Source organism: Equus asinus, chromosome 28 (assembly GCF_041296235.1).
Source record: "Equus asinus isolate D_3611 breed Donkey chromosome 28, EquAss-T2T_v2, whole genome shotgun sequence".
Lineage (NCBI taxonomy): Eukaryota > Metazoa > Chordata > Mammalia > Perissodactyla > Equidae > Equus > Equus asinus.
The window spans coordinates 48,924,869-48,947,042 of record NC_091817.1 but is presented as its reverse complement, the minus strand read 5'-3'; the positions used below and the strand labels follow the sequence as shown (position 1 = coordinate 48,947,042).

At 48.9% G+C, this 22,174-nt stretch overlaps 2 protein-coding genes across 3 annotated transcripts in view; one reads left to right on the top strand and one right to left on the bottom strand.

Annotated features, from left to right (window-relative positions):
• The window catches only part of ZCCHC14 (zinc finger CCHC-type containing 14), a 65,990-nt gene extending 57,755 nt beyond the window's left edge, over window positions 1-8,235 (top strand). For both annotated transcript variants that reach the window (XM_044761675.2, XM_044761674.2), the window contains 5 exons: window positions 240-331; window positions 679-806; window positions 1,782-1,922; window positions 2,007-3,467; window positions 4,651-8,235. In XM_044761675.2, the coding sequence (XP_044617610.2) occupies window positions 240-331; window positions 679-806; window positions 1,782-1,922; window positions 2,007-3,467; window positions 4,651-4,706 (1,878 nt within the window). In that variant the 3' untranslated portion in view covers window positions 4,707-8,235. The remainder of the gene's footprint in view (window positions 1-239; window positions 332-678; window positions 807-1,781; window positions 1,923-2,006; window positions 3,468-4,650) is intronic.
• Window positions 8,236-9,802: 1,567 nt separating this feature from the next.
• On the bottom strand, window positions 9,803-21,534 carry MAP1LC3B (microtubule associated protein 1 light chain 3 beta). The gene is made up of 4 exons (XM_044761677.2): window positions 21,355-21,534; window positions 15,227-15,282; window positions 12,176-12,282; window positions 9,803-11,601 (listed from the first exon to the last, which is right to left on the bottom strand). The coding sequence occupies exons 1-4, from the start codon at window positions 21,392-21,394 to the stop codon at window positions 11,427-11,429; spliced, it is 378 nt and encodes a 125-aa protein (XP_044617612.1). The 5' UTR covers window positions 21,395-21,534; the 3' UTR covers window positions 9,803-11,426.
• Between the last annotated feature and the right edge of the window lie 640 nt (window positions 21,535-22,174).

The following is a 22,174-nucleotide window of genomic DNA, read 5'->3' as shown; positions in this document are numbered from 1 at the left end:
GAAGGCTCAGGCCCACACACAGCCTGGGACCCTCAGATGCAAAATGAACGTCTCGCATTTTGAACTATGGACGCGAAATCATTTAGCAAGTAAATGTTTTAGTGTTCTCAAGGCTTTTATTATCTAGTTATCTGTTGACATATCCTAGGGGTGGAATGTTTATTAAATTAAACTCCAGGTTTGTTTTCAGAATTCTAATTAATTCTCGACAACTTTGTAATTTGTTTCTCCTATGGAAGTTTCTGAGCCTTACTGAAGAAGACCTAAATAAATTTGAATCCCTCACCATGGGAGCAAAGAAAAAGCTGAAGACTCAACTGGAGCTGGAGAAGTAAGTGTGAAATAGCTGTGAAACGTGTGTCGTTATAGTTTCTAACATGCTGGACACATGCTAGGACTTGGAGTTTTGTTAAATCTCAGTGATTGGGTTACTTCTGGTTGCTTGCCAAACCTTAATTAATGCTTTTAAAATTCTACACAAGTGGCTTTGGTTGCTAGGAAGGGCCCTTTATAGTGCATCTGACAAGTCGGGGGTTCTTTTCCACCCTGGAGGGTATTTTGATGGGAATCGCCCTCGGGTGGAATCCGTGCGCTTAAGCAGGGTTCCGTCAGCCATTACAAGGCTCTTCGGCAGAAGAACGGACCGCTTACTTGTTCGCCTGCTTTCTTACTGCACAGGGAGAAGTCAGAGAAACGGTGCCTGAACCCCTCAGCCCCAGCCCCGGTCACCAGCAGTGGAGTGGCCCGCGTCCCCCCCACCAGCCACGTGGGGCCCGTGCAGGCTGTGAGAGGCAGCCACGCTGCAGGTGGGTGAGGGCTGGCTCCGTCTTGAGGAGTAGCTCATGGCGGTAATTAGACCGCAGATCACGCCCTTTTGCCATTTACATTCTTCAGTATTTACAGTTACTTCTCCTTATTTTAGCTTTTATTATCTCTGCCATAGGAAAATGGCAGGGACATTTGGGTTAGAAGCGGGAGACTGCTGACTCACCTGAAGTAGTTTGGGCAAAAGAATTAGATCTAGAAACTACTTTGGGGAAAGAGTAAGGAGTCCACAAAACAGATGAGCATCTCTCTCTTCCCCAAGATCAGGGCAGAGAGGTCGTGGTCAGGTCGTGGCCCGGCAGGTCCACCTTGACTTCTCCGTCATGCTGACTGCCAGCCCTCCTGCTCTCGGGGCCCTGAAGTCTCCGTGATCTGATTGTTCAGCTCCCATCCTCTCCCTCTCCCTGCCTTCCCCCTCTGCTCAGAGAAAGGCTGAGGACACCTGGAACAGCTCCTCTGTTGTTTTCTTTATACAGCAGAAGTATCATGAGTCACAGGAAACCAGGGAGAGAATAATGCCAGTGTGGCTATTAAGTGGTTATTTGATTAAAAAGGTCGTCTGCCCCTCGGCCTCGTAAAACGGGGCGCCTCGGTGTTTGGGGGTGATTACTTGTGTAGCACTGCGGTGGTTCGGGAGCGCCTTTCTCCTCTCCTCCGGTGTTTGAGTTAGAGAGGCCTCAGAGCGTCTGGCTGAGCATTGCGGGGGCGTCTGCTACATCACTAGCTGTGGAACCTTGGGCATTTTAGAGCTGCTTAGAATCTCCGAGCCCTGACTGAATGTGGAAATAATAGTGCCTGCCTCCTTGGGCTTGATGTAAAGAAACCAGTGCGGTAGATGTGCACGAAGCTAGGTGAGGGGGACGCAGGAGACACTAGCTGGCACGACTCCTGTCGGCACCCTGCGGTGCGTCGGCTTGGGCGCCACCTTCAGACTGTCACCTGTCCCTTCTCTGCAGCACTGCGGGTGGAAGTGGAGCAGCCCTCTCACCAGCCGGCCCGGGAAGGCAGCTCCTCGGAGTGCTCCAGCTCCTCCCCAAGCCCGATGGGGGTGCAGGCCCGGGAGGAGAGCTCGGACAGCGCTGAGGAGAACGACAGACGTAAGGACGCCCGGCGTGGCGTGCGCTGTGCTGCCGCTGCCCCAGCCTGTGAAGCCATGGTGACCACTGTGTTTCCATCCCTAGGTGTGGAGATCCACTTGGAGGGCTCCGACAAGGAGAAGCCCGTGATGCTCCTCAATCATTTCACTTCAAGTTCCGCCAGACCCACGGCCCAGGTTCTCCCTGTGCAGAACGAGGCAGGCTCCAACCCGGCAGGCCACCACCCCCTGCCTCCGCAGATGATGACCGCAGCCTCGCACATCGCACCCATCCGAATGCTGAATTCTGTGCACAAATCGGAAAGGGGCGGCGCGGACATGAAGCTCCTCTCGTCCTCTATGCACTCGCTGCTGTCTCTGGAAGAAAGGAGTAAAGTCTCCGGACCAAGAAGCGGCATCAAAGTGGACAAGAGCTTTGGCAGCGCCATGATGGACGTGCTACCTGCGGCCGCCGCCCCGCAGCCCATGCAGGTCCTCTCTGGACTTGCCGAGAGCAGCTCTGTGTCACCCACCGTCTCCTTTGGTCCCCGCGCCAAAGTCGTCCACGCATCTGCGCTGGACAGGGTGATGAAGCCGGCCCCACAGCCGGCCCTGGTGGTAGAGACGAGCACGGCAGCTGCGGGGACATCGAGCACCGTCTTCCACGTGGCACGGCCACCCATCAAACTTCTGGTGTCGTCATCTGTCCCTGCGGATTCTGCCATTTCTGGGCAAACTTCCTGTTCTAATAACGTGCAAATAAGTGTGCCCCCTGCAATAATAAACCCCCGGACTGCTCTGTACACAGCCAACACCAAAGCTGCCTTCTCTGCGATGAGCAGTGTGCCCGTGGGCCCCCTGCAGGGCAGCTTCTGTGCAAACAGCAACACTGCCTCCTCCAGTAGCCACCCTTCCACCTCCTTTGCGAACATGGCCACTGTGCCCAGCTGCCCGGCCCCCAGCTCCAGCCCTGCGCTCTCCTCGGTCCCTGAAAGCAGTTTCTACAGCAGCAGCGGCGGCGGCGGCTCCCCTGGCAACATTCCTGCCTCCGCTCAGAACCACCACCACCACCACCACCATCAGCAGCAGCCGGCGCCCCAGCAGCCCGCGCCCGGCCCGCCGCCCGGCTGCGTCGTGTGCACGTCATGCGGCTGCAGCGGGAGCTGCGGCTCGAGCGGCCTGACCGTCAGCTACGCCAACTATTTCCAGCACCCGTTCTCGGGGCCGTCCGTCTTCCCCTTCCCCTTCCTGCCCTTCAGCCCCGTGTGCGGCAGCGGCTACGTGGGCGCCCAGCAGTACGGCAGCGGCGCCTTCCCAGTCGTGCACTCGCCCTACAGCGGCAGCGTGCCGCCCGAGCCCGTGCTGGGCGGCCAGTCCACGTTCGCCGTCCCGCCCATGCAGAACTTCATGGCCGGGGCGGCGGGTGTGTACCAGGCCCAGGGCTTGGTGGGCAGTAGCAACGGTTCCAGTCACAAAAAGAGTGGGAATCTCTCCTGTTACAACTGTGGGGCCACCGGTCACCGCGCTCAGGACTGCAAGCAGCCGTCCATGGACTTCAATCGGCAAGGTAAAGGCAGGCGGCGGCCGGCTGGGCCCCGGGGGCGGCCTGGGCTGCGCTGGCTAGCCGTGCGGCGCTGCCCCCACGGAGAGGTGCAGACCACGGTTTACTTCTCATGAAAATCTGAGTAAACGTTCTTTTTAAAGCAAAGAATAAGTTTTTGAATGCTCTTGGAAAAAGTGTGAAATTCTTCATAGGCTGTAAAGCCCCCACAAGGGTTACTTGGTTCTAAGATCGTCTATTCCTTGTTCTAGAACGTGACTGGCTGGCTGTGGAGAGGGGCTGGCCCGATGGCTCTGTGGTCTGTTAATTCTTGCCACGGGACAGGGGAGAAGTGTGTGTGATTTGATGCCACCCCAGCGTTTAACTGAAAGCATGGGCGTGGTGCGTGAGTTCAGAGGCCACAGGTGGCACTCACTGTCCTCGCTTGTGTTCTCCCCCTCCAGGGTGCCCAAGGCTGTTGGTCATGTGGGTGCGTGATGTCCTCACTCACTGTGCTCCCATCTTCCTCCTTCCCCCCCTTTCTTACTTGCACTCACTCTTTGTGTCCTTTTGTCAAGTTCACTATGTGTCTAATGTGCTTATCACAACAGGTTTGCTCTTGCTGTTTGTTTGGGAAGAAGATTAGATGGGATTGGGAGCATTGGCCCCAGCTCGGTGACTAGTCACTGGGCAACCTTGGAGAGTCATGTGATCTCTGTAGACTTCTGAGGGTTGCTCTAGACCTGTCTGTGCATCTTAGCCACCGGGAGAGCTTTAAAGACAAACAACTCGGACTCAGTAGGTTTGGTGGCAGGTGAGGGTGACTGTGGCCTCTGGCCATCCCTGTTGATAGAGACAGTGCTGCATCTCCGGAAGCAGCGAGCCCAGAGCCTGTGGTGACAGTCAGGCCTCCCTGCCCTTGTCCCAGGGAAGGGTGCATGTTGGACAGCCCACCAGCTGTGTGCCATCTGAGCCCCAGGAAAAGAGTAACTCTTCAGCCCTTTCACCCCTTGTCTGACTTGGTAAACTTGGAACATAGCGTCGAGTTCGGGGAGTGGGAGCGGGGAGTTGGGAATGGTTAGAACGGGTGGTCTAGATTTCCAGCCCCCGGGGCTTGAGCAGTGACTCTGGCAGTGACTTTGGACAGCTCGGTTATTTGTGGTACTTGCACAGTGATTCCAATTTGATCTTTTTTTTCCCCTTTCTCTAGGTACTTTTAGGTTGAAATATGCCCCTCCAGCAGAAAGTCTGGACTCCACAGATTGATATTTTTCTCTGGCAACAGAACACTATTAAGCCATGGAGACATAAGGAAAATTAAATACAAAACCGAGAAGTCTAGTTGCTGTTGAGCTTAATATTTTTAATCCAAAGGTGCTTTACTTTACTAGGCTGGATAGAGAACCTAGTGTAGGAGTGCAACTGTTTTATTGCCAAAATCCTAGACCGGAGCTTGATGTCAGGACTCGCCTAGGGTCTCTCCGCGGTGGGGGACATTGGCCACCTCCACCCTTGGTCGCAGTGCAGAGCTCCCGTCCCCCGAAGAGCGTTGCCGGGGTCAGTCCTTCTAGGCTCACACGCAGTTCCAGGGCAGCTACGAGAGTGGACTCGAGAGCCGAAGGTGGGAGTTCTCCGGGTGGAGCGCCATCAGGCGGACTCTCGACACCCCTGGGTGAGGGAAAATGTCGCCCTTGTTTTGTGTTTTGTTTTGTTCCGTTCCTGAAGTGGGTAGGCACTAATCTCTGGGCTTTTTAAGGATTGCACTACCGAAGAATGTAAACCGATGTCAGTCCCTGCAACTCTGGGAGACAAACTCCTGAGGCCAGCCGGTGCAGGACACTCAGAGAGGCCGTTTTCAGAGCGTCGGCACCAGCAGGCTGCGTGACTTAGTACACAACAGAGATTTCAGTATTTCTTTCCCTCCTTAAAACACTTGTAGCAGTTTCAGGTTTTTAATTTTTTTCTGCAAATAAATTTAAACTACATCATTAAATAGAAATAGTTACTCGCAACAACTTAATTTCTAAGGGTCCAAGTCCCAGAGAATCCCGAGTTGTCAGAGCTTTCAGAATCCCCTCCTTCCCAGCCCTTCAGTAGCTTTGCATCCTGTCATCTTCCGCCACGAAGGAACCTGGCAGAGACACGTGGCAGCACGGCCTTTGTGCCTGGGCTCACGGGTGCTGCACGTCCTTAGCACAGTTCGCGAGTTCTTTTCTCTCACACGGACTTCCCAAGGACCCAAGGCTCCCTGCTGACGGATCCGCACTTGAGACAGACGTTTCAACAATAAGACAGTCCTAGAATTTGTGAGCAAAAGATTTGAAATTTTCTCCTGTCAACTTCTTTTGCATTAGGCTGTGTATTAATAGTTAGTTCCATTAAAAATTACCTGGAAAGCTACCATAGAAAGTGGTAAGACTCTGAAGGAGACCACGCCAACAGGACAGAGCTACAGATCTGCAGAAGGCTAGTTCCATCACCACGCGGCTCCCGGCTCCGCCCCCGCAGAGAGAGCGTTTGGGTCTGAAATTTAGGGCCTTAGACCTTCAAGGCTAAAGGGAATTTTCTGCTCAAATAATAATATTAATTTAAATGCTAAAGCCTTCAATATTAAATTATTGATTGGTAAGGCCTTGCCCAGGGATTTTTCCAGTTGATTGTTTATTTAAAAAAAGAAAATCACAACATTCAGACCATTCTTAAAATGGGACAATCAGCCTCACGCAAAATTGGTGTGAATCAAGACTGCCCTCGAGTTGGAGGCGGCGCCACGTGAGGCTTCACGCTGTGCCATCAGGTTCCTGGCTGCACAGAAACTAAAGCAGAAAGTTGTTACCTTTTTTTATGAAAGGCTTTTAGTAGAATTTCTTAGAGTTTTATTTTAGTCGAGTTTTCTTTCTATGCAATGCAGAATTGACAGACCTCTGTGCTCTCTCTCCCTGGTACACAGTATTACGTACAGTTTGAAGCAATGGTGATGCTTACAGCGGCTGTTTTGGGGAATGTTATATTGATCTCTTGAATTATAAACACTACAAAATGTCAAAACAATGAGAACTGACACAACTTTGCCTTAAAGAGTGCTAGACTGGAACTCGTCGTATATGTCAAGGGAAGACTTGGAGTGTGCATTGATGTTTACCATTTTAATACTTCTGAGGGCCGCCACAGTGGCCTGGGTATGTGCTGAAAGCCAAACTTTTAAATTTTTTGGTTTTTTAAACAAAGAAATATTTTAAATAAATCCTGTTTCAACAGTGAAATTATTGAAAACTGTCTCATAACAAAAGAAAAAAATCCTGTTTAGGTTTTTTTGTTTTAGTGGTCAGTATTGCGGAATGAAAGTGTCTGTTGTTACCCTTATAACTATTTTGATAAATACTAGAGGTTAGCACTAAATACAACAAAAAATTAGAACAAAAACCTTGATTTGAAGTATGACGTTCAAGTTGAGGTCCGTAAGTTCAGACATTGTGGCTGTGTTCCAGTCAACAAAGGTCTTAGAAAAATTCCCAGTTGTCTGAAAGTGCGCGTGCAGTGGGACGCCTCCAGCGAGGCCATTCCAGGCTGAGAACTGTAAAAGGTCAGTGAGAAACACGGCACACAAAGCATCCGGCTGCCGATCTGTGACATCTTGTCCCAAGTGAATCCTGTCCTTGGACTTGGGGATATTTGCTAGCAGTGTTGTCTCTGGTGAATTTCTCTCCAAAAGTAACCGAAGTCAGTAAGCCTAAAGAGCATTTGCATTTCCTCAGAGGACGTCCTCAGCAGCTGGAAACACATCAGACGACCCTTTCAAAAGCTAGTCATTTTCCTGAAATCGTGGACTCAGTTTCCAAATGATGTGGCAACCAGGTGGGTGTGGCATCAGCCACTTGCTTTGTGCAGTCTGTCATATATTAAAGTTTCTAACCCCATTTTTAATCTCCAAGAATGGGGACAGTAGTGTGTACAGATCGAAGCAGAATACAATGTTGGGATAAAACAGCTATTTAATCTTCTTTTATTTTTTAAGCAAAACACTCAATTTTCTACCTTATTTTCTAATTTTTATTTCATGGCAATACTGAAAATTGGGAATTGTGGAACATTAAAACTCTCAATTGCTAAAAAGCACTGAGGAAATGGGAGCTAGCACTTAGAATAAAGACAAAATTATTTTCTTGAAAGCAGGTATGTGATTGAGTATTAAAAAAAAAAACCAGCATCATCTATAATCTCCAAAAGGTTACAGGAGTCGCTTGTTAATATAGTAGTTAGTAGGTTCCGTATTTTAATTCACTATTTAGAATTTAGGTCCTTTATCGCAAGAAGTCGACGTAGTTAGTTTACACACGGTGTGTGGAGGCGCGGGAGCAGTGGTAGTAACTTAACCTGACGTCACACAGCTGGGTTCCCGTCTGGGCACAGGCCGACCGAGGCTCACGCACTCCAGTGTTGCTAGTAAGCACTTGCTGAGCGGGCATTGGGTTGCACCCTCTGCACTCCCTGTCACGTTGTCACTCTTCCTGCTTCCATGGTGGGTTATCGGATGCCTTGCTAGTTTCATACACTGATTAGCTGATGGTGTTACATGTTGAAGAGTCTTAAAGGTCGTAAGGGAAACCGTGTCCCTGGCTCGGCTGGGCCGCCCAGCCCAGAGGAGGGGCCTGTGGAACCTGAGCGGGTGGGCCGTCCTTTCCAAAGTGCAGGTGACTCCCCAAGAATGAGTCAGGGGACGTGTAAAGCCATGGGGTTCTGAAGAGGCTCAGTGATTGAAAAGTCCCGAGGTTCAGAAAATATCTTTAATCAACACTTACAAAACTCCTACTGTGCTGGTTGAGGCCAAAGGTCAACGTTACTACACTGTTAATGGAGGGAGGGGAGCACGGGTCATGGGTCCCGGATGTCGTACCAGCCCCTCACGTGCTCAGTTCTTACATGCACAAAGACAAGGCTTTGGTACAGAAACTGAAGACCTCGTGTACTCAAGAATCTTCACAGCTTCTATTGGACATATTTTCTTTTTAGGAATGAAGGAAAATTCTCCCATTTTTGAGCCATTCTTTTATGTCAATTCTACAAAATTGCATGTAACTTTATAAATATTTTTAAAAGATATAGTTTTGTAAATATTTAATATTCTGCTAATTTGATTTTGAATTGTAAATGTCAAGTATTCTGTTTTTGGGGTTTTTATGTTTTATTATACTTTGTTAAAAAGAAAAATTGTACATTTTTAGAATGTTTTTATGAGTAAATTTAATGTACTTAAAATAAAAATTAAAAAAAAAAGCTGTTTCATTTTATTAGGTGTTGGTCTCATAGAATATGAAGCACACATCTTTTCAAATAAATTGCACTTCTTGCTCTCCAAACTAGGGCGTCTGTCCTTTCTGCCCTCTTCCCAGCTTTACAAATGGGACAGACCTGGTCTTAGATGAACGTTTCCCAGCGTGGTGAATGTGCCCTGGCATCTGAAGCGATGACCTCGCTCTGGATTTGGGATGGCGGCAGTCTAACGAGCATGTGCCCACCAGGACTGTGGTGTTCTCGTGAGCAGGGCCAGGCACCAGAGGGAGGATTCTGGCACCTTTTCCCCAACAGAGATCCCCAAAGCCTCTTGGTCTTCTCAGGCCTGTGGTTACAGAGGAAAAACGCGTGCGCATACGCACACGCAGAGTTGCAGGCACGGTTAGGGCTCCTGCCAGGTAAATGACAGCAGGCGACACAGCTGGCCCCTCTGGCAGGGAAAGCCTTGCTGTTGGGTCACCTCCAGGGCCTCAGGGTTGTCTTGGAACCACACAGGCCAGGCCTCTGAAGATTGGGACACGTGCGCATGTGCTGAGCAGCGAACTCGGGGAAGCAGAGCCTTTCCCTCAGCTCGTGCCGTTTTCTTCACTAACGTTTCCGTGCCTACTTCAATCTGAGTTGGCTCCAGCGTGTTCCGATGAGTAACGCTGGGCACTACGTCTTTACCCGATGCGGCTGCCCGGTCGGTCCTGAGGGACCGTAAACCACATGCCTTCTTGACCACACACACACTCTCAATACTTGTTTGACTTTGTTGTTCACTTACAGTGGTAGCTTTTCAAGTGTTTATTCCCACAAAACAACTCGGTCCCGCATCCATCCTCATACTTTGTATTATCTGTAAGTTCTCAGAGGGTTTTAGTTTCGTACAGACAAGACCAGGTGGCAGGACCCTGGCCAGGTGAGGAAGGTGCCCGTGACAAGGCAGAGACCTGAGTCGGGTGTCCCTCCACCAGCTCCTCCCCAAGCACAGTGAAACCAGCCTCCGCGCTGTCAGGAAGGACAGGCCCCACTAAGCTCTGCACAGTACAGACAGCAGACAGTCTCCACACGGACCCAGAAAAGCGAGCTTTGATGACAGTTTTTAGTTGTGCCTTTATTCACCTTAGTTTGTTAAAAATGTACTTGTTTTAAAGATCCTATAAATAGAGTGATCACCCACTAATGTGGGATGTAAGTCCCCCTCTCAGCATGGTCTTTTTGTTTTTTAAAAAGCAGAATTTCTTACAGGAATCTTATTGATCACACAGTAGTTACAAGAATGTCCGATATAATGGCATATACAATCTAAACAAGACAGGCTGATTAAGGATTTACATAATGTAAAAATATACATATTCAAAGTTAGCCACGTGGGCAGCGGCATGCAGCGGGAAGAGCGGCGGACGGGAGGTTGGGGGCTGAGGGCCCAGACGCAGTAATATTGCTTTTCCCTCCGTTCCCGAAGATAACTTCCACTAACAGATACATGTTCCACACATCTAAATACACAAGGGTAAATCGTGACCTGCGACACGTAGTCTAAGTGGTCTGTGAGACTCCCACAGACACAGGAAATATGAACCCCATGCAGGCAGGAGGAAGCACTCGTCATGTATTCTACTTGGACTTGGAAAATGTTTAACTCTTGCCGCTGACATCTGGAAGAGCGCGCGTCTCCTCTTGCTGTGTTTTCTTCACCATTGACATGCACTTGGTGGGGAATTCTGATGGTGGGTCAACCTAACAGTGATAACTGAAATACTCTTAAAAATGCTGTAACTTTAATAACATATTTTCATCACACACTTAACATAAAACATGGATCATCTACAGCTTTAAGCCACAGGGTGGAGGAAGCGCATCTGAATGGTAATGCTTTTCCTTTCAGTATCCCATCGCTCCCAGCACTGTCCTCAAGAAGGAAACTGATCCAGCCGCTTGCTCATTTACCCAAGCAGGCTCTGCTATGAGCTCTTAAAGAACATCCAAAACAGAAGAAAGGTCACTCTTTTTCTCTGGGCTTTTTGAGAAACTAAATCAAAATGATAAATTATTCAAGGCTCCTAGTGAGCAGCGGTGCTTTTCTGTGTGTAACTATCTAGGGAACAAATCAAAAAACTCCCACTGCAAGCGCGTCGACGTGGGGGAGACTTATCAGGAATCAGGAACCTCAGACAGCAGTGCAGAGTTTTCTCAGACACCCCCATTTGCCCTGCTTTTTGCCAATTACGGCAAATGCGTTTTGGGGGGCTATGCGCGACAACTTATGCTTGCAGATCCTCCTGGGAAGATTTCTCTAGTTGAGTAGAAACCCTTGCATAAAAAGTTGGCAGGTTCTGTGAACCTGGAGAGGAGACTCATGTCTCTGAATGCTCAAATTGCAAATTCCTATTGGAGAAAGAGCATTAAAATAACTTGAAGGTCTATTTTATTGGCAACTCAGAATGCAAAGTATTTTATTTTTAAACTTCTAAATTTGAAAACAAGACAGCCTAGGTTAAATAATAGTTTTCCAAAGCTGAATGTGCTCATTTGCAGCTCAGTTTTTCTGCTTTAAGTACAAAAAAACAACTTCCTAAAACTCCTAGGCAGGAACACTACTGTTTTGATGATCTGTGATTAGATGAACGGATCGATCTCAGTTGGTAACATCCCTTTGTTTTTCCTTGGTAAGGGTTTAAAAAATTCTAGAACAGACGCATTTTTCTAGTCTTACACTGACAATTTCATCCCAAATGTCTCCTGAGAGGCATATACCATATACAGGAATCCATCTTCATCCTTCTCACTTTCATACACTTCAGAAATCGGTGTGGACACGCTCACCATGCTGTGTCCATTCACTAACAGGAAGAAGGCTTGATTAGCGTTGAGCTGTAAGCGCCTTCTATTGAAAGAAAACAATGTGAAGAAATATTGATACATCAATAACTGGGGAGCGTGTGTAAAGATACCCCCACCCAATCAATATAAAAACAGATTATCTGTACTATTTCTTCTCATAAAGCACAGGGCATCTTCTATGGATACTCACGCTCAGTGTTAGTGATAATCCCTGACACATGGTTCTTACTACATTCCCAGGTCACTGTTAAACTCTACTGTCTGAACAGCCGTTAGTATCTAACGTGAGAAAAACTGTTCAAAATACAATTTACAAACTAAGACCTAAGCTCGTGCAATTTATTACCATTGCACCAAGTCGACATTCTCTGTTACTAATTTTGCTACACAAAACTTGTAACTTTTCTGATTAAGAGACAACAGCTACACTAGATGTTATGATGAAAGAATCAGAAGGGACATGAGATCCAAAAGGTAAGAAATATAAAAACTCAGAAATGAAACACAATTTTATTAAGCTTGTATAGATTTTAATCAGAACTAAAGATTTACCTGTAAGTCTGATAAAGAATAGAAGTTACCCAAAGAAATAAAAAACAAGAAAGGTGATTAAATACCTAATTATCTTGATGAGCTCACTCATGTTGACATGGTCAGGCACAAGGAACTTGGTTTTATCCAGGACAGGAAGCTGCTTCTCCCCCTTGTATCGTTCTATTATCACCTAGAAAAGCAGCCGGAGAAGGGATTTAAAAATAGCCATTAACAATGAAAGCAGATGAAATACTTCCTGTGTTGTAACTCGCACATGCCAAAACGGGGTTTAAAATAGCACATTTGTGGCAGCGTCCCACATGGCACAACTAGAAGGACCCACAATGAAGCATATACAACTGTGTACTGGGGGGCTTTGGGGAGAAAAAGGAAAAAATAAAATATTTAAAAATAAATAAATAAAATAAAATAAAATAGCACATTTGTTAGTTTCCTCACAGATCTCCTGTCAAGAGCGATCACTTATTAGCTTAGACTCTATCCCTTACAGAACATGCTATGGAAGAAGTGGCTGTCTCCAGGGAAGTGAGCAGGGTGGCTGCAGGATGGGGACAGAAACTTTGCTATATATTCTTTTGTTATTTGGAACCATGACAATATACTACCCAGCCAGAAAAGACCCCAAGCCTTATGAGAACAGAGAGGCTGGTACCAGCTTAACATGTAAAGATTTTAATCTATCTATGTCAATTCAATACCACTACTTCCTGTGACATGGCAGGAGTCCCTTTTTTTTGTTTTTGGTGAGTAAGATTGGCCCTGAGCTAATATCTGAGCGATTCCTCCTCTATTTTGTATGTGGGATGCCGCCACGTGTACGTCTGCACTGAGCATCCAAATTCGCAAACCCTGGGCCACTGCAGCAGAGCATGCAAACTTAACCACTAGGACACGGGGCTGGCCCCTGAGCCTCATTATCATCTGCTTACTGAGAACTGCAGACATCCCTCTCTAAGTACAGCAACACTCTACCCTGTCACAACAGTGAGAAGCTGAGAGACAGGAATGGAACATCTTTAGGTAATGTTTCTTTAGAAGAGGGAAAATGCTGTCTGTCCATTGTTCCACTATATGGGACCTACCTGAGGTTCTGTGTAAGGCCCTGTAAAGCTGTTATTACCTTCCTTGGTAAGATCGAGGGCTTTATCTACAGGGTGTGTTCAGAACATGATATCCACAAGGAGTGTCAGTGGGTACACGTGCCTTGGTTTAAGTGGTAGCAGAAATCAGAGGCCATACAGAAATCTTGGATTGCTGGCTCCAGAGGAGGCAGAAGTTGTCAGAGAATGAGAAGAAAAATTCAAGACTTTAGAATGCTTCCAATAAAGGAACACACAGCAGCCTGGGAAATGCTGGATAAGACGACCATGGGCCACTTCCGCTCTCGTTGCCGAGTCCGGTCTGCCTGGACGGGCGCTGTTCTAGCTGCTCCTGACTCACTATGTGGTGGTGATTGCCATAAAAACACACTCCCCTATAAATGACTGGTTTATTTCTCAGTTTTCTTTTTCTTTTTATTTACTTTTTATTTTCCCTTTACTCTTCTCATGTAGGAGAGAAGATATATAAGTAACATGATAAGGAATTTAGCTAGATCAGAAAAGTGCCTTCTCAAATGTTTCACTGAGGTAATAGTTCTGGACAGGAACTTAGAGGAAAAGGCCGCCCTTGGGGAGTGGAGACTGGGGGCCCGCAAGCCGCCTGTGCTTTCTCTGTCCAGCCGTCCATCTTACTCTCAATGAGTGCCTGTGGGTCTGCTGCTCAAATCTGTCAGAGTGTCACAAGCACAGACATGGAGGTATGAATATGTGATTTCTGCAAAATGCCTGAAACTACCAGCAGAAAGGATTACTGTGAAGGTACACAGATAATCACATTTCAAAAAGAGGCTGTGGAATAAACCCTGGCAGACTGCTGAGCTGGTTATTTTCCACTGGCTACCACCTGCTAGTAAACATAGTAGGTACTCAAAGGTGAAGAAAAACCTTAAAGTTAAGGAAATTCCCCAGAAGGCTCACCCCCAGGCCTTACATTGACAAGGAGATTGTGAAATTTCCAACCAGTTTAAGGAAAACAGAGAAGGTGTTTTACTGGAGAATCCTGCAGCTGTGCAACTGCTGAGCAGACCCACCTCATTCTCTTTTCTGTGCACCTTACAGCCCTACCCATGGCATCTTTCACCATCTCACCCCACACTTTGGTACGAGATGACCAGTCAGACAGCAAAACATGAAAGCTTCTACAGAATTTAGCAGTGGGGTTTCTAAGTGGTCTGTAGAATTAGTAGGAGGTGAAAACCATGTCCCCAGGATTACGTGTATCTTTCCCACAACAACAAGGAATGGGACTCTCTTTCCACTTTGCACAGGAGAATCCGGCAGCTCCTCTCAGAATGTTATTAACTAGCCTAAGATCACTTAGTAACCTTGAACCTAGGGCCTGGGTTCAGCCTCTGTCTGAGACCCAAAGTTCCTTTTGGCCATCGCTCTCTAGACCTAGAGCCTCTGTGGGACCCTGCTTATGGTCCACCGCCAAAGGCTCTGGGGCACAGCACGCTGCAGGCACAACAACAAGCAGCCAAGGCCCCGACACACAACCAAAAAGAGCAGCCTCTTTCCTCCAGCTCTTGCAAAGAAGCCAGTTATAAGAAGAGACTTCTCTGAGGCATCCAAAGCCGGGCAGCTTGGAGCTGCAGTCTCTTTGAAATCCTGAGAGCTACAGTCTTCCCACAGCAGCAGTCTTTGCTTCCTTTAGAAGATGGCGGATACTTCCTTCCACTGATAAAACGTTAAGAGTGTTAACACCTCTGTCCCTTCCCCCGGCAAATAAATACATTTGATTTGTTAAGTGTGTAACGTTAAGGCAGCAAATTCAGACTTGGGAGGAAACAAAACATGATTAGATTAAAAAAAAAAAACAAAACAAAACGTGTAGATTAAGCTATCTCAATTCTATGGCACAAAATTGGCACCCAGGGGTTGCGTGTCTGAGGAGTCCTGGAGAAATGTGTGAGGTAGTTGCACATGGCAGCACTGCACTGAGCTTGCTCCCTAAGCAGTGCTCTCTTCTGCAGAGTGTTAACAACTGAAACATAGGCGCCTGGGATGACCTACCGGGATTTTGGTAGGATGCTGCTCTCGGATAAGTCGGACATCTTCTACTCTTTGTTCTGCAACAAAAGAAGAGACAGGCATTATTGAGAGCCAAAATGCAGCTGCTTTCCTGCATTTTTACTGGTCACTTGCATATCTGAATTCACCTATTCTTAGCTGTGGCAGAGCAAAGCAGTAAAGATATCCTGCCTGGAACTGAAAGAAACCGCACTAGCAACACTTCATATCTGGCAAAGGCTGGTATGTGAGGCTAAAGGCAACTTACATGGAAACCAACATGAAATTACATGGCTCTACCAGGTGGTATGACATAAGACCAGGAGCACAGAATTCCTCCTTCTCAAGGGTTTGGAACCCCAGGTTCCTAGTGAGAGATAATCAGCAGATTAACTGCATGGCATTACCAATCTTTCCTCCAAGGACTCTTACCACCTGTGTGTTGTGAATTTTCCAGTTTAAGTTGATATAGAAATCCATTATAAACCATAGGTTCTTCAATGCAATTTTCTCTTACTACTTCCAGCTTTTTTTAAAAATCACGTTTGATAATTTGGCTTCCTTTCGAACTTATTTATTTTTTGAGGAAGATTAGCCCTGAGCTAACATCTGCCGCCAATCTTCTTCTTTGTGCTGAGGAAGATTGGCCCAGAGCTAACATTTGTGCCCATCTTCCTCTATTTTATATGTGGAACACCACGACAGCATGGCTTGACGAGCAGTGAGTAGGTCCACACCTGGGATCCAAACTGACAAACCCCGGGGCCACCGAAGCAGAGCATGAGAACTTAACCACAACACTACCGGGCTAGCCCCTAACTTCCAGCTTTTTAATGATATAGTGCTTAAAAGAAAACAAACTGGCAAGAGAAAGGAATATGGAAAAAACAGAGTGCCCTATTTGAGTTTTAAATAGTTATGCTCAGTGCCCAAAAGAAATAAAAGTTTAAAGCACAAAATCTGTTGAATCCTTTTGTGAAAATATCTCTATATTTTCCTCCTTAATATAATCACTTATTTAGCTTTCAACAGTTGTACTAGGCTCTCTGGGTAACACAGGAAACAAACCAAGCCAAGTACAGTTCTCATTAGGTGACAACAGAATTGAAGAGATATGTCATATCTAAAGCAGTATGTGAACATATGATTAAGATGGCATTAATCAAAACCTTCCAACAGAAAATTAACAAAATCATCTTGATTTACTAAAGTAGAATTCATTCTTATGGTGTCTGCAAATAAATGATCAATGCCATGAATTTCCTGAGAAAATACTTATAATGGTAGCTCCAGAAAAAGATGCTATGACCTATATAAATGTGAATTTATTCCAACATCATTGCCAATTTTGTATTTTTAAAAACATTTTAGTATCATTCTCCATAAAAACTACTGAAATAATTCCCACGTTCAAATATGAATACATAGGTTCTATTTCCATTTTCCCATCCAACATTTCTTTTTTTTAATTAAAAAAAAATTTTTTATTTAAAGATTTTATTTTTTCCTTTTTCTCCCCAAGGCCCCCCAGTACATAGTTGTATATTCTTCGTTGTGGGTCCTTCTAGTTGTGGCATGTGGGACGCTGCCTCAGCATGGTTTGATGAGCAGTGCCATGTGCGCACCCAGGATTCCAACCAATGAAACACTGGGCCGCCTGCAGCGGAGCGCGAGAACTTAACCACTCGGCCACGGGGCCAGCCCCCCCATCCAACATTTCTAAATCAGCTTCTAAGATAAATTACTAAACATATTTGCTTTAGACAAAGAAGACTGAAGCTCATGGATTCCCACCAATGCATATTCCTATTCAATGCATGAGGATAAGAATGAATTTAGCTATTGTTAACAGTAAACTCAACCTAGTGGTCCTCATCTGTGATACTGTGATTTATAACAAGAAATATACATTTGGTACAGCACAGAGCTCCCCAAACCCTTGGAATTTCCTAAGTGACAGGAGTGATGAAGAGGTCAGCCCAGTGGTGCAGTGGTGCTCTGCTTCAGGGGTCTGGGGTTCACCAGTCTGGATCCCAAGCACAGACCTACACACCGCTTATCGAGCCATGCTGTGGCAGCCGTCCCACATATAAAATAGAGGAAGACGGGGCCAGATGTTAGCTCAGGGCCAGTCTTCCTCAGCAAAAAAGAGACAGGTTGGTGGCGGATGTTAGCTCAGGGCTAATCTCCCCCCAAAACAAACAAACAAAAAAACAGTGATGAAGATGTCAATAAAGACACAAGCCCCGTTCAACCACACCAAAGTTTAGGTTAATGTGATGACTTTCAGAAAGCTGAAAATGATGGGGGCTGGTTGCCAGGGGAACGAACCAAGATTAGAAGGTTGTAACTTTCAGTCCTATCCCTTGACTACCAGGAAGGGGAGACAGGCTGGAGATGGAATTAATCACCAAGGGCCAATGATTTGATCAGTCTCACCTGAGTAATGAAGTCTCCATAAACACCCAAAAAGAGCGGGTTCAGAGAGTTTCCAGGTGCTGGGTGAGTGGTACACACCAAACTCCATGGGGACAGAAACACGCACACTCAGGACTCTTGTGGACCTCACCCTATGTCTCTCTTCATTCATATCCTTTAATAGCCTTTATAATAATCCAGTAATCTAGTAAGTAAAAGGTATTCCTGAGTTCTGTGAGTCACTGGCAATTTAATCAAACATGAGGGGCTCATATGAACCTGATTTACAGCCAGTTGTCAGAAGCACAGGTTACAACCTGCACTTGCAATTAGCATTTTATTTATTTTTCTGGTGAGGAAGAGCAGCCCTGAGCTGACACCTGTGCCAATCCCCCTTTATTTTGTATGTGGGACGTCGCCACAGCATGGCTTGATGAGTGGTGTGTAGTTCCACACCCGGGATCCAAACCCGAGAAACCTGGGTTGGTGAAGCAGAGGGCTTGAACTTAACCTCTATGGCACCCTGCCAGCCCCACAATTAGCATTTTAAGTGGTGGAGGAGAGGCAGTCTTGTGAGACTGAGCACTTAACCTGTAGGATCTGAGGTTATCACCAGGTAGACAGTGTTAGAATTGAGTTAAATTGTAGGACACACAGCTGAACTCCCTGATGCTCTAGGACCTGTCCCTCTGTCTGTCCTACTGCAGAAAAGGTGCTCTACCGTCTAGACTTAGCTGTCAACCCTCTGCACAACAGAAGGCTTCATTTTGTCAGGGTAGATTATTTCAGAGGTTAGGGGAAACCATAATTTAATTAATCCACTCTAGCAAATGAATAACTCTTTAATAGACCCTGGAATGTATTTCACACTTACAAGCTTATCCTAATAAATCTAAAAGGTAAGTGGGGGCTGGCCCAGTGGTGTAGCAGTTAAGTTTGTGTGCTCTGCTTCCACAGCTCAGGGTTCCTTAGTTCAGTCCCCAGGTGTGGACCTCCGCAGCACTCATCGAGCCACGCTGTGGTGGCATCCCATCTACAAAAAGGAGAGGAAGGCTGGCACACGTTAGCTCAGCAACAACCTTCCTCACCCCAAAAAATAAATAAATAAAAATAAAAGGTAAGTGGAAACATTCAGACAGAAGGGGAAGACACTTTTTTAACACAAGGAAACAGGTTTATTTTGGTAAATGGAGATGGAAAAAACAAAACAGGCTCTAAATGTGAGGCTTCAAAGTCAAACAATAGCGTCGAAAGTTTTCTTTGTCTTGATTTATTCCCAAAATATGGCCCCCCAAGGAAGACAAAGGTGATTATTTTTATTAAAGGTGAGAAGACTCAGGTATGAGGACAAGTGACTTCCTTAACGTGAAAAGAGTAGCACCAAAGTCCCACAGGAATGTCTCTAGTGTCTCGGCCAGCTGCAGTGGAAATGCAGTGAGCCAGCAGTCACTCAGTAAATTTGGCATATGCTGATCCCTCCCTCTTTCTGAGCAGACAGCTATTTTCAGAGGCTAACAGCATATTTAACAAAAGCATTGCAAACAACTTAGAGCAAAGGCACATGCGAGCGATTCTTGTACTCGGTTATTCCCAGCACGCTGTGATGACCTGTCTGTCATCTGCCTGCCTCAACAGAGGGCCCCTGGCAGGCAGGGACCAGTTCTAGTCGTCTCTGTCTTCCCCAGGGCTCAGGCTTGCACACAGAAGATGGCTAACAAACAAACGAAAGCTGTAAAGTGGAAATAAATACTGTTCCAAATGCCTGTCAAGATACACTTCCCCAGATTCCTTTTCCTCCTGTCTCTAAGAATCCTTACAAGCCTTACAAACAGATAAAAATAGAGGATAGGAGTCTAAGGTGTCTTATTTTACCAACATATTATTTGCACAGTTGCTTTTAGATTCCCTAGGGCATTTAAAATAAAACTTTACTTACACACATTTTTCAGGTTTTACCTCAGTGAGATGGAAGCAGAATACATATTTTCCTCAATCTGTCTATAAATCATAAACCTAAGACCCGACCCATCAGTCAGGGACACAGCTTAAGCTCACGGCGTGCTCCACGTGTTCTGGCATAAATGTCACTCTGCAGTCTACTATCAGACAAGCCCGGGCTGTAATTCTAGGCCAACACATAAGCTTCCTGAGACACGCAGCCCCTTTCCTTATTATGGGGAAGCTTAAGACCTAATCTGCCGGTGAACAGTGTGTGGGAAACGGATCTGTCACTGCACAAACCGGGGCCACCCCGGAAGAAAATGATGCGAAACTGTTACATTCGAGGAGGCGGAATCCAAACTTTGCTCAAATACAGCGCGTGGAGTTCACGAGCTGCTTGGAAACATCTGCGAGGACACGCACACGGCGCTCTTGGCTCCGCGTCGGGCCACTTCACCTGCTGGCAGCGACAGCCAGCCGCTGGAGGACAAGCATCCCCGTCGAAGGTTAGAGGCGCAAGTCCAGACCCCGCCACTAGGCGGACCGCGGCCGCCACCTCTCCGGGCCCCACCCAGTTCCTCCAGCTACAAAAGGATGGGTTGTTCAGGGCGAGCGCTAAGACCCACCGGGACCCTCGCCGCCCTGGCGGAAGGCGCCAGCAGGACCTCGCTCGGTGTTCAATCGGCCTCGGCTCCCACACTCGGAGCGAGAGCGCTGCCCGCGCGAGCGGGGGCTGCCTTGGGTTCTAGAGGGAGGTTCTCTCCGAAGAAGTGACCCCTCATTTACGCGGCCCGAACCTGTGAAAACGGTCGGCGCCGACACTCACGATCACCACCATCAGGAGCGCGCAAAGGCAGGAAGGGATACCTGACGCTTCCCTGCAAAACGAGTCTAAGAGATCTTTAAGAAGAAGGGGCGGGGGAGGCGGGCTAAGGGGGGACCCCCCCCATCCGGCGTGCACAGGACGCATCACCGGGGAAAGGGGCCCCACGCCCCTTCGCCCGCAGGGTCCAGGGCACCGCCTGCTAATCCGCCAGGACAGATTCACGTCGCTTTTCCTGCTCTCACCACCTGCTCTCCTTCAGAGGTTTCCCCACAATACCCTAAGAATCCTCTAACCAAAGAGACAGCAGCTCGAGCTTCAGCCCTGAGCAAACGGGCCTCTCTCCCGCACGGACGCGCCGGGAACGCTCAGACGGCGGCGTCCGCGGGGCCCGGGCCGCCGCGAGCGGAGCGGAGCTTCTCTCCGTCCCCACCGACGCCACGGGCCCGGGCGGCTCCAGGCCGGCCCGGCGGAGACCCGGCACCCGGCGGGCAGCGGGATGGCCCCGGCGGCGCCGAGCGCCTGCACCTGGGGTCGTCGCCGCCGCCAGGCCCCGCCGCGCTCGGGGACACCGACGGCGGTCCGGCCTGGGGGCCGAGCTCCCCGCAAGCCCCCGCCCGGCCCCAAGGTGATTCAGCACCTCCGCGCCCGCGCCCCGCGGGACCACGGTGAACGCCCCAGGCCCGGCCCGGCCCCGCGGCCCTGCCGGCCCGGCCCTCCGCCAGCCCGCGGCCCTCCCGCCGCCTCGGCCCCTCCGCTCCCGGGCCGGCCCCCGTCAGCCTCCACCGCCTTCAGCCCCTCAGTCCTCCAGGCCCGCCGGCCCCCGCCGCCTCAGCAGCCCAGACCCCTCGGCCCCGGCCTCCCGGGGCCCCTCAGCTCTCCGGCCCCGCGGCCCCCGCCGCGGCAGCCCTCCTGGCCCTCGTCGGCCCCCGGCCCGCCCGGCACCCACCGAAGGTGCGGCGCTGCTTGAAGGTCTTCTCCGACGGCATGGCGCGAGAGGCTGGGCGGGGGCGGCGAGGCTGGGGGTCCCGGCTGCTTCAGGCGGCGGCAGCTCCGACTGTGGCGACAGCGACTTCCCTTGTGTCTCCTCAGCCCGCAGCTGCGTCAGGTGACCGGCGCGGCGTCCCGGGAGGCGGGGCCAAGGCAGGCCGTGGTCGCCGCCATGGCGGGCGTGGCGGAAGCGGGATGCTCGTAGCGTGGGGGGCGGGGTCGGACGCGTGCGCGGCGCGGGGCGCGCTCTGCGCATGCGCGCGGGCTGGGGTCGGACGACACGGGTGACAGTCCGTGTCTGGACAGTCTGTTGGGCGCCCCCCGCCCGAGGCGAGAGTCCCGGGACTGGGGAGCCTCGCGCTGCCCGCACGCCCCAGGCACGCGTGGATGCGCCTCCCGGCTCAACTCCGGGCGCGGGGCGGGGAAGCCCAGGCGCGCCCCTGGGTCCCGGCCTCCAGTCCCTCCGGGGCGGACGGGGACGCGGGCCCACGTGGCGCCGTCCCGCGTGGCCTAGCCGCCTGGACTTAGCCTCGCTTAGGTGTCCCGCGCTAGGTGCTGATGGCCCATGTGTCTCTACCCGAAAATAGAGTAGTCTTGTGCTCCCGTCCCGTGAGGGTCCCTAGTTAGGGGCGGCTGGTTTTTCTTAGGAGTTCGCTGTTCATCTCTTTTCATGGGCTTTCCAGATCAAGCACATGTCCGTGTACTTTTCGGGTTATTTTCCTTTTAAGAAGCTGTCCACTAACTTATTTCTCATGTCCGAATAAAGAAAAGAACCTCAC

Bases quoted from the DNA above. Each gene is read 5' to 3' on its own strand.
- MAP1LC3B (XM_044761677.2), bottom strand. From the start codon at position 21,394: ATGCCGTCGGAGAAGACCTTCAAGCAGCGCCGCACCTTCG. The intron at 12,283-15,226 runs GTAGGTCATCCC...CTGCTTTTCTAG, and splicing joins AGCATCCTACCAAAATCCCG to GTGATAATAGAACGATACAA. The intron at 11,602-12,175 runs GTATTTAATCAC...TTCTTTCAATAG, and splicing joins GAGCTCATCAAGATAATTAG to AAGGCGCTTACAGCTCAACG.